Here is a 12,169-nt window from a genome sequence, read left to right on the forward strand (position 1 = left end):
GCAGCCCACCCACCTCTGCTCTGGATTGCTCGGCATAAAAGCCATTCTGGCTTTAGGCTTGTGAGATTGGAGGACAGTCACACGCCCTAGGAATGTCTGTGCTGTGTGGGGACACTGCAGTGAGGAGAAGAAACATAACTGGACATTCCAAATTGGGGGAAAAATAATAAAAATAATAATTGGTCACTCTAAATTAAAAAAATAAAATTAAAAAATTGCTACAACAAAGCAATGGGCAGCAAAGACCAGGGTCATTGATTGCAAAAAGTAGTTTAATGTCGATAATGTATGAAAATCTTATCAATGCTCAGTGGTGGCTGTTATAATAGATACAGTATATCATTCTTCTCTCCACTATTTTTGTCAGCTTGTATCGGATAGCTCTGGTTACAACTGGTTAAAAGACTGCCCTGGAACCAGATAAGGAATTTGCAGATGTCTATCCAGCTGAACACTGTGCTCTAAGTTGAATTCACCTCCCCAGGGAACGACAGAAATGGAATTTCATTAAGATTGCATCAAACAACTAGCACATGACTTTTGTGAGACCAAAAACAGAAGTGGTGCTATAGTCGTCGCAGCTGTAGGGTTTACCTAAAACAATGGCATCATTATCTGATGCGCACTTCCGTTTTTTAACTGTAAATGGACTAGACTGTGTCAATGCGAGGCCAGGCATTTGTTGTTTAATACATTCTTTATTATTGATCCTTCAATTCCATTCTCCATCATCAAATCACATGGGTAAGGTCATAAAAACTCTGTTGCTATGGTATAATGACAGCACAGCTTTCTTTCACTCTCTGTTGTTATTATTAGGGGTGGTTAACAATGACAATTGTAAATCGATATTGTGCATGTATTTCCATATCAGTTATATCAAAGTCTTCGAAAAAACAGAAAAATATAATAACACAATTGCAATATGAAACATATATAGATGTTTACATATGAAAAACAATAACTTACTTTTACATAGTGGTGCTTTGCTTCACAATATCCATGGAGAAAAACAAGGTCTTGTTATATTGTTGCCATCATCAGCCACCTCCAAACCAAAATATTTATATAATTCACTGCGCACACACTAGCCAATCCGGAAGTAATTTAATCTTCTCTGCGTATAAATGCTGACTTACGACACCTCTAAAAGTATTAAGTACGGTTTCATGCTGAATTGTGCATTATTGTTTTGATGTTTTAAAAGTACATCTCATTTATAATACCGAAAGTTCACATTTTAAAAATACATTAATAGTAGCGTAAGTAATCACACAGACAATATGCAGTGAACTACTGACACATGTGCATATCTCAAAATAATGTCAATAGTACTGCTTAATGCAGCATGCAAATAGCGTATGGTACCTTGTGGTGAGTACCACATAATGTGGAAACATAAATGTTCCACCTGCTGTTTAATTTGTATCGTTATTTAAGCCAATTTTACTGTTTATTTTGTGTTAAGTTTGTTTTTAGGTGTGTATCCCTTTAAAAAAAGACGATCCTGTTTCTTAATTAGTTGATGCCAGCACTTTCTGAAAACAGGATATAGTTTCAGGGTCGGGGAGAGGAAACAGGTGAAGTAATGTGAGTAGAGCACAGGAGTTTCACTGGCTAGCTCTGTTGGTAGAGCAGCGGACTCTGATTCCCAGGGTAGTTGGTTCAAGCTCCATGTTAGGGGCGTGTGTTTTCCTTTCATTTTCCTTATCAGATGTAAAAAACGTGATCCCTTGCTAGATGTAAAAAATGTGATCACATCACCCCCTGTCTTGCCCATCTGCACTGGCTACCTGTAAAGTTCAGGATTATTTTCAAAACTCTTCTGCTCACCTACAATGCCCTTCATCACACAGGTCCCGAGTACCTCCTCAACCTGCTGACCCTCTATGTCCCTGCCCGCAAGCTGAGGTCCTCCGACTCTGGCCTGCTTGTTATCCCCAAGCAAAAGTGCACCACACTTGGAGAACGCTCGTTTAGCTTCATGGCTACGACTCTGGAACTCTCTCCCTGCTTTGGTGCGTGATGCTCCCACCGTCGCTCTCTTTAAATCAACCCTCAAGAACCACCTGTTCTCTCTAGCTTTCCGTGATCTTTAAACCTGATATCTACTACTATCTGCTGTGTTGCTGCTACTATTTCATATAGTATGCTACTATCATGTATTATGCACTTTCCACTGTATTTAATGTATTATGCATTGTTTTCTACTGTATATCTTGTATCATGCATTTCTCTGTAATTAAAGTATTATGGATTTTCTTTTTGTTACTGCCTCTTGTAAAGTGCTTTCTGATGGTGGTCCACTATGAAAGGCGCTATATAAAAAAAAATTGATTGATTGATTGATAGAGCATAGGAGAGAGGATACAGGTTGTGGATTTGTTGTTTTTCTTGATTTATAGCTATTGAATGTTTGAAATACATTTGTTAATCTGGTTCTTAGTAATAATCTTCGGGGACACAGACAGAGTTTACTTACTGCCATCTTTATTTCTTTACTGAACAACCCCCCGCTTTCACTGCACATGACAGGAACTGCACAGTAGGATTACATCCTGACAAGCATAACAAAACAGTTATGGCTACCTGAGTACTTCTGTGGTAAGTACGTATATGTATGCAATAAGGCCCAACAGGGTGTCCGTATACGTTGAATATATATGGAGGCCTCGGAGAAGTCCATATAGTCAACATATACGGACACCCTGAAAGGCCTTATTGCATTTATAATCCAGGTCAAACAGTGGATTTGAAGAAGAAAAAAAAAGCATAAATCATGTTTAGGGCAAAAAATTATTAGTTTTGTTTTTTATTAAATATCCTTACACCAATAAAGTAGTCCCATTTATAACTTTGAACCACACACTAAGTTAAGCTGAGTAAATTAATTTTATTGGAACATGCAAAAGAAAGTACATCTGTATTTATGATATTGTGGACATTGCCATTGAAAAGATACACCAAGGGGCAGAGTTGAGACAGCACTGAGTTATTTTTTTCCCTTGTCACTGACAGTGCAGACGCACTATTTGAGCAGAACAGACGGGAGGAATAAAAATAAATACAACGACATCTCGGATTTCAGTAATTTTTCAAGGTATGTGTCTGAGAGGGGTGGATAACGTGCAGGTGTCTTTTTGTGTTTTTCTGTAGCATTTACAAACCACAAAAAATACATTATTTTAAGTGACAAAGTCGGGGTGTCTGTAATCCTACTGTGCAGTTGCTATCTTCAAGTTCATTTAATTGTTCTTCATCCAAATAGGCATGTCTACTTACTAATCTGTGATTTTTTCGCAGGTAATTGGTCACTCAGTTTCATAGTTACAGCTGCACATCTGTAACTGTAAAAGCAAGATGGTTACCGTCCGATACTTTAAATTCTGTTAGGCAGCGCAGTGATTTAGAATAGGTGACAAGGCTCCAACTGTCCATATCCATCCAATACATGGACAGCTGGAACCTTGCTAGACCAATCACATTGCTTGTTTCACGTTTCATTTGCCAGCCCTGGATTATAATAACCTATATATCACAGCACTTAATTGTGCTCTATTTGCTTAGGAGAAAGGGTACTAACATTAATAGGCAACTAAATATATAGCAAATATGCAGATTACTTTTCCATGTATTTTTTATTCCAGTAATTCTAGTGAAATTCTAGTAATTGCAGGGAAACTGAACATGCCACTAAATGAAAGGGTTCTTTATTGAAGGCCAAAAAACACTTGGGGACCCTAAACGTATAATGTATTTTGTTTATTGTAAATATATTGTCAGTTACTGATGAGGTTTATTTTGATTATCCCTGCACATTTTGGAGGGATGCTCTGTAGGTATGATCAGGCAGAACCTTTCCTATGCGAAAGATATCACACTTTAACAGTGTGCTGTGGGGGGGGGGGTAGGGGGGGGGGGGGGGCTGTTGGCACAGGTACAACCAAAACATTAAAGTTGTCACCACTTGTATTTGTGGCCTACACATTGCATTATTGTACTGGACTAAGGAACAGTGAACTTAATTGATAAATGTCTGAATCAATATTGCCAACCACCAAATGGAAATCTAATATGAAACGTTCACACATCTAGTGTAAAAAAAGAGATATGTGGTTTGAGGATAATGGTTTTAATGCAACCAAAACCTATTCTACTCTTTCAGCCATTAATAACAGCAATAACTGCACTTAATAATTTAAAATGTTATTGACTGTGTATAACATTTTTAGCAAAACACTACTTTTGTACAGTAGTCACTGCTTCCTGTGTTATAGATATTGCTGTAATAATAAAATAAAATAAAACATGAATCTCCTGATGATAGTCCCAGAGGTAAAGCTGATTTAATTGAGCAAAGCCTGACAACAAATGACAGGAGCTAACATCCATTCTGTCTAATGGAGCAGAATAGGGTGTGTTTGCAAGTGGCTGTCTGTTTGGGATATCTTAATCAACATGAAGAGTAAGTGAGCTATAATGAGGCGAAAAGAGCTCCAATGTCTGGGAAATCAGAATTAAAATATTATTATTATTATTTTTATTTGTTTATTTAGCAGACGTCTTTATCCAAAGCGACTTACAGAGACTAGGGTGTGTGAACTATGCATCAGCTGCAGAGTCACTTACAACTACGTCTCTCCCGAAAGACGGAGCACAAGGAGGTTAAGTGACTTGCTCAGGGTCGCAAAATGAGTCAGTGGCTGAGGTGGGATTTAAACCGGGGACCTCCTGGTTACAAGCCCTTTTCTTTAAACACTGGACGACACAGCCTCATCTGTTTATCAGGACAGAAGGTAATACAGCTACAATGCGAGCTTGCCAACTCTGCTCCAACATCTTAAACTTAAGGTATAGGATTTTTCTTATGTGTTTATAGGCAAGCCTAATCACAAAATAATGCTAGGTGAGGCGAGGCAAAAAAACAAGAATTTGTGGAAAGTTCATCAAATAATGTAGTTTTAGCTACATCAACATACACAAGAGCTTTTAAATAGTACACCAAATCCAATAATATAAAGACTATTGCATTTGACTACTGACAAGTTTAAATGTTTAATCTAGAGTACAAAACTTACAGTACATACTTCAACATAATTTCTGGTCCCATGTACCAACGATGTCGCTTTTTATTTTTTTTAATCCTCTTGTATAAGGGGTAGAAACTGAGCACATCTACTTAAATGTAAATGTATACAATTTTGCAAATGCAGTCTGTATTTAAAGTATGAACAACAGCTGTGACTACTTTGTGCAGTCAAAAGGGCTGCAACACGACGTGTCCCGTACAACAAATAGTGAAGCTGCACAGCTTTTAGCTGTCTGCGCCTGACGTATTGCATTCATCTGCAACAGAAGTACTGTATGAATCAGACTTTAATACCAGTTTTTCACGATTCTGAAATAAACAGCATGTTGTAAAGAAAGCCTCTGTTCTCCTGTGCACTTGTTCTGTCTTTACAGAAAACATTCGTTGACCTACAAAGCTGCATGTAAATGCTGTGTGCATACATAACCAAACAATTTACAGATACTCGCAGATTTGTATTTTCAGTGCATGACATACTGCATTTTTTTAAATAAAGGAAGCGCCTAATCAAAAGTTGTTTTACATCCATTTAGAAGATTTCACTGACATTTTTCGATTTCCGTGACCTCCGTGACAAAGCCTTAGTCATAAGTGTTAAAGATTTTTCTTTGCTTTCTCTCTGCCACAATATGAATTAATTGTTGGCAAGGTGTTATCAATATTTGAGGCTACCTCAAATGTGAACACTACATGTAACGACACTGAAGAGGAGTTCTATGGTTGTATTTTTCAAAAGGTTATTATAGGTGTTTGACTCAGTGTAATTTCTTAAAACCTATACTGTATGCATGGCTGTATCTTCTCAACCAAGCCAGACATACTGTACTAATAGCTTCAGTTTCTGCAGGACAACTTCCATTCAATATACTATGTAGATATTACCATAGGCGGTGAGTTATATGGGCCCGTGGTGCCCGTGCTCCACCAATGTTCAGGAACGTGGGCCCCGCTCCACCAATGTTTGAGCTTATATTTAACATACATTTTGATGTGAACATGGGCACAGAATCTGCGCAGAATGATCTCCCTGAACGCACCCAGTATTTCTGCAAGACAAGCAGTGGGCGTGTTCTTCTTTTACTGCTCGTGTTAACTAGCATCTGATTTGCTGGTCCCTCAGCGAATCAGTTTTGAAAATGCGTTGTAAGTACGCCCCTCCATGTGTTTGATGTAAACAAAAAACAAACAAACCAAAAAAAGCGGGCCGCTGTTCTGACAATCTGAGCTACCGCTCAGGATGAGCTACCTACACAAAATTAGCATGCACCGTGATATTATTTTGACTTTACTTCCTCCCTCTTCGATACATGCCCATAAATCCGAGCTACCGTTTTTGGTAAGTTATAATATATTAGCTTATAACTTTGTACAGGTATCAAATATGGTCAATATTGCTATTAACTATAAATAGGAAAGCATGTATAGGCGATCCAAAACCGGTGTAGCATGAAAAAGTGCACCCCATGAGGTAGATCCTACACCCCCTCTGATCCATGGCTTTAACTTGCAGATGCATCGCAAAGCATCACCTTATATATAGTATTAAAAATCCTTTAAAAAGGCATATTTTGTTGTTTTTTTTCATCCAAATGCTTCAATTTTTAAGCTCAATTATCACATGCCAGGTTACAAGACGTGGCTTTTTAAAATGATCTCTTCAATCTCCGTTAATTTTTCTTTCTTTGTCAACAGAGAAATCTTGACATGTACAGGTGTGGGGGTGTTTTATTGACATATAAAGCAACACTACATTTTCTTTTGCATGCAAATAGAAACTTCATGAATCAGACTTGACAACTGACATGCCAGTAAAGTAAAATAAACACAGGCTTCTGGTATGTTTAGGTCTTTCTAAGCACACAACTTTTTCATAAAGCAGTGTGACATAAAACAGAAGTCAAAAAGCTACGGGTGACAATTAATGCATTCTCCTCATGCATGATCCTTTAGTGTCAGTGCTATCTCTGAGCTACTGCTGTTTATATGAGCACACCAAATTACCATGACAAAGGCTCAGCTCCCTGATTCAGTTCAATAACATCAAGGACTGCCTGAAGCAACCTGTCACCAGACACACCAGACAAAATCATGTGTGCTTTTAGACTAACTTTAATTAACACATTATTGACTAAGAGTTCACTAAATTTAGAAGACCTATTGTTTGATGCTTGTGAATATTACTGCTCTTAAAAGACATTATCTAATTCAGATGACCTAATTCAGATTCCAAGCACCCAAAAGAGTGAAAGAATACTAATGGATTGGCTGAAATGGGTTATTCTTGGTTAGTTCAAGATTATGTCTCACCCTGGAGAGCTCCAGAGACGGACTGGAGGGTGTCAGTACTTACAGCTGTCCTCTTCCTCTGTAAAGACACTGATCACGTAGCAGGCATATACAAAACCAATCAGCTGCAGAGAAAAGAGGCAAAGAAAAACATTTAGAGTCATTTTATTTCAGGATTGTATAACATATTTGATATACAGTAGAGGTTAAGCCTGGACAATCTGTAGATTCTGGTAGAAACAAGTCAGAATGTAAAAAACAAAATTATATTTTGTGTGTGTGTGTGTGTGTAATCATGAAACATGTTTAATGAGCACACAAATATGAAACTGCTGTATAGTCTGGTTAAACACATTTTCTATTGTTTGTTGACTTTTTGTGTAAAAAAAAAAGTCTGATCATCGGTTTGGCTCTGACTCATTTCATACCTAACAATTAAATGCAAAAATGCATTTTAAAAAAAGTTAGCTGAACAGTGTGATTTAATCCCAAGCTGCTTTTTGCTGAATAACCAAATTTGTAGGGATGATTTCTTGAGGAGTTAGTCAAAATGCAATAAGAGTGCTGTTAAAAACTCATGCATTTTTTATTCTCTGTCTAATGGTTATAGAAAACAGACAACAACATTAAAACACTCAGTGGTGTACAGGGTAAACACAGTGACTTATTCTACCAAGGAGATCAACCACATGAGAGGATTGGGAAATGCTTTCTCTAACTCGAGAGTAGTAGAGTGCTTATTAAAAAAATGAAAAGTCAAAAAGTTAACAGAGCACAAGATAAATCTTCATCCACAGCTTATGATAAAACCACAGGATTTTTATATTCAGTTATAAATCTGTGTTGGCTGGCTCTTTGAATCTGAAATGATACCTCAGATAAAACGGCATAAACATTTCCTAGAACAGCATAAGTGTTTCACATATGGATCCATTCAACCTTTACAACATTTAGCAAAGGCGTATTGTGTAGCAAAGGCTGCTAATACTAAAAGGTGTCTAGCAAAGGTGACATGCATTTCCTCTAAAAATAAGTTGCCGGAAGAGAAAATACAATGAGATCATAATATATCTTAGTAACACTGCCAGAAAAACACATTTATCATGTATATCACTACAGCATTTTAATTTAATTCAGGCATAAATTATAAGGCTGATATTCCTTACCTACCATTATGGCTAAACATTTCAATATCTGTCACAATGCTGACCCTAAACTAAAATGCCATTGTATTTCCCACCTGCATGCTGTTCTTCTATAAATGTGGCTTGTGAAGGAGTTGAGAGGGCACTCAGTGATGGATACAAGAGAGATTGTGGCCCTGGGGTTTAACCGCTACTTCCAGACCTGTAGAAATGGGCTTGGTTCTAATTGTCTCTCATATACTACATAGAAATAATTGTTGGCTTCCAACTACACTGTTATATATAACTTGAAGCTAGATATTAAGAAAACTTTCATAAACATTTACATTTGAATCCTCCTTGTGTATCATTGTATACAGTTTTACCGAAGAAGAAGAAGAAGAAGAAGAAGAAGAAGAAGAAGAAGAAGAAGAAGAAGAAACAATATAAGTGATTAAAAAATATTTATATTTAACAGCTGTCAAAATAAAGACTGCAAGGCTGCCATACCTATCAATAATAATGCAATCAATGACAATGACATCAGTCACAAGAAAAACTAGGTGTCAGAAGTAATATGACTGTATTAATCAGATAACCCATTTCACCATTATTCAATTGAGTCAAGACTCTGGGATACCTGATTCATGCCTTTGTAAACATTTTTACAACAATCCAGAATAATGCATTGATAATGGAAAAACTGATTAAGAGTCAAAATGGTTTCAAAGAATGATTCAATTTCTAACCTTCGTCATTGTTTGCCAATGCCATAAGTACTGTAGGAAAAGTCTAGACTTGGGAAGTAAAAGTAAAAGGCTAAGCTGTATACAATACAGAGGTTAAATGATTAAAAGGAAGGAAACAGGAGAGCACACAATGTAAAATCCACTGGACAATGAGGCTGACAGTATGGGGTTCAAACCTGAGGTTTGGTTTCAAGACATGAACTTCCAGCAACTGGGATATAGTTCCCTCTTATAAAGCACAATTCCTGCAGAGTTTGCCATGTTTGCATACCGCTGCTTTGGTATGCTTTTCAATTAGCTGGACAAATCAAGTATGGAATACAGTTTATTGATAAGCATATCAATAGATTGTAAAGAATATTCAGCAACCTTATACAGCACATGCATATACATGATAAACAAGGATAGATGTGGAGCACACGAGGGCTCACACTTAGTGAAAGTAGTGATTTATGGGTTTATACATGCTGTTTGACTACAGCTCCCGGATATTAGCCTTCTATAAATGACAAATGTAACAGTTTAATAGAGAAACAAAACCGCTCACAAAAACTCATGGTTTCTTTAGAACTCAGTACTCCTTCACTGGTCCTTTTGTAGCCATAACAAAGGAACAGATTGCTTTGCCACATCCTCTGATATACCCTCAGTCACGCCCCCTTCAGTAGCGAGTGCAATCATGTATCCACCAATCCAAGGCTGACACATCGCCTACCGCTTTAGGGCGATTACTTTGGGCATTGTGACTTCGCCCCCTTCCTGGATGGCTGGCTTCTGACTGACCCTGGCATGAACTGCCAGACCATCCAGTACAAGGCACACTGTTCCTGTTATACTGTACAGCGCCCTCACAGGTCGGGAGGGAGATTGTTGACTAGGATTCATTCGCTCTCTATCACAAGGTGTCAATATTATGACTAGGAGAATATTCCTTCATTTTGATCTATCTATCTATTGCATGATACCCATATCTACAAAAAGGCAGCATGTTCCTGAGTTGTGCAACTCAATCTCATCCTCTCAAGCCAGGCACCGCATGAATAAAATGACCCAAATAAATTCAATTATAACTTCCTATTCCTTCTACACTGTGCCACTAAAAAAATATATATATATTCAAAAAAATGTATTTCCAATTCGATTAACAGAATTGCTTTTTAATGTATAATTGTGACAGAGCGCGAATAAATCTGAATCAACAATCTCCCTCTCAACCTGTGAGAGCACTGTACAACAGTAACTGTGTGCCTCGTACTGAATGGTTGGGCAGTTCATTCCAGGGTCAATCGAAAGCCAGCCATTCAGGAAGGGGGCGGCATCACAGTACCAGGAGTCCTCGCCCTAGTATGGTGAGCGAAGTTTCAGTCATGAATTGGAGGAGACGTGATTGAACTAGCTATCAGAGGGGGCTGGGATTAGGGTACTTTAGGGGGATGTGACACTGTAATCGGTTCCTTTGTTGTGGTTAATGGGAGGAAACGAGGACTATGAAATCGTGAGTGAAGTGTTTTGTTTGTTTTTCATAACTGTGTACACTTGTCTTTGCCAGACGGCTAATACAAATCTGGGAGCTGCCGCTTCAAACCAGTAAGAAACCTGGACTTCACTCAACCTGTACACAAGCAAGCACCACTGTTTTAAGCACCACACCTGCACCTAGAGCACGCACTGTCTGGAGAAGTGTCTGTATCTGTGTTGTGTGTCTGTGTTTTGTATTATTATTTCGGAACTGCAACCCCTTGGTTTATACACTGGCCATACCCATAGTTGGGTAAAGCCAGCATTATTATTTAAACAGTCAAGGAGACCACAAAAGCAAAAGAAAAATAACTTGAACTGTGAACTTTGTGTTTGTCATTGTCTGGAGCACCTACATCACCCCTACACCTACGCACTGCAACCCACATGTTCACAATGATGTAATGCTTCCACAAACCTGACTGACTGTCTTGTTAATTACTAATTTGTTGAGGGCTGAATAGAGCATAGTGCACAGTTACTGATTCTCTAAACCGAGTGGTCCCTGCTGACTCCCTGTCTGGTGGTGATAGAGATAATCCAGTATTCACAGGCATCTAGAAGCATTAATTTCAAACCACTGGGGTTGAACAATAAACACCTACTATATAAATGACTTCTCCATTAGCAGTCTATAGACATACGACAATAACATATTGAATCTTGCGGTTGCACGCTCTTAGGTAACAGCAACAGTGTCACTGCACAGCTGCATCATTGGGAAATCTGCAGTGGTCTGTTTTCTAGAAAGTACAGTAATTACTTTTGAGACTGTTCCTCATGAAATGTCAAGAATTTGTGCAGTGATAGCTAATTATCAACAGCTTTTAGATCTGCTGTCTTTTCCACCATGATTTAACTGACTTGCAACATGGAGATAAAGCTTTTATATCTCCTCTGGGCCACAATGCTAGGAAATACCTTTTTAACGCTGGAAAGTGTGGTCCAAATTCCTGTGAAAACTTTGGTGCATCTCTACCAATCTTTGGTGTACAGAAACTCATACTACTAGGGAGATGAAGTCTGTAGGAATTTTGTAGTTGTTTATAAATTTGAACAAACTATTCTTTAGAATGTTTTATTCAACAACAGACAAGCTTGGTAGGGTACTTGATTTCAGGAATGTAAAACAGGCTTTTAGGCAGAAGGGGAATAAGTACATTCATGGATAAGGAATACAGGAATGTTTTTTCTTGGGGGCTGTTACCAGGCATAATAGAAAGTGCCAAGTCAACTGAATAGAGGTACTACAGGGCGTCATAAATTACACCCCAAATACGTCACTGCAAGGGTGTGTGCAGGCAATTATAAAACTGCAAGGATTGTTGTGTTCTTTGCTCAGTTTTAGCTCTTGCTGTAGCCCAGAGCATGCAGCTCTGTCCACTTAAAGTTTTTTTTCTTTT

At 38.1% G+C, this 12,169-nt stretch overlaps 1 protein-coding gene across 3 annotated transcripts in view; it reads right to left on the reverse strand.

Annotated features, from left to right (window-relative positions):
* LOC117399764 (sodium/potassium-transporting ATPase subunit beta-1-interacting protein 3) overlaps window positions 1-12,169 on the reverse strand; it is a 154,449-nt gene that overhangs the window by 14,049 nt on the left and 128,231 nt on the right. For 2 of the 3 annotated variants that reach the window (XM_059022266.1, XM_059022265.1), the window contains exon 5: window positions 7,440-7,500. In XM_059022266.1, coding sequence (XP_058878249.1) covers window positions 7,440-7,500 — 61 coding nt within the window. Of the gene's footprint in view, window positions 1-7,396; window positions 7,501-12,169 lie in introns of all 3 variants that reach the window. The other variant, XM_059022267.1, reaches the window with a different exon arrangement.

The sequence above is a fragment of the Acipenser ruthenus genome, chromosome 4 (assembly GCF_902713425.1).
Source record: "Acipenser ruthenus chromosome 4, fAciRut3.2 maternal haplotype, whole genome shotgun sequence".
In the NCBI taxonomy this organism is placed as follows: Eukaryota; Metazoa; Chordata; class Actinopteri; order Acipenseriformes; family Acipenseridae; genus Acipenser; species Acipenser ruthenus.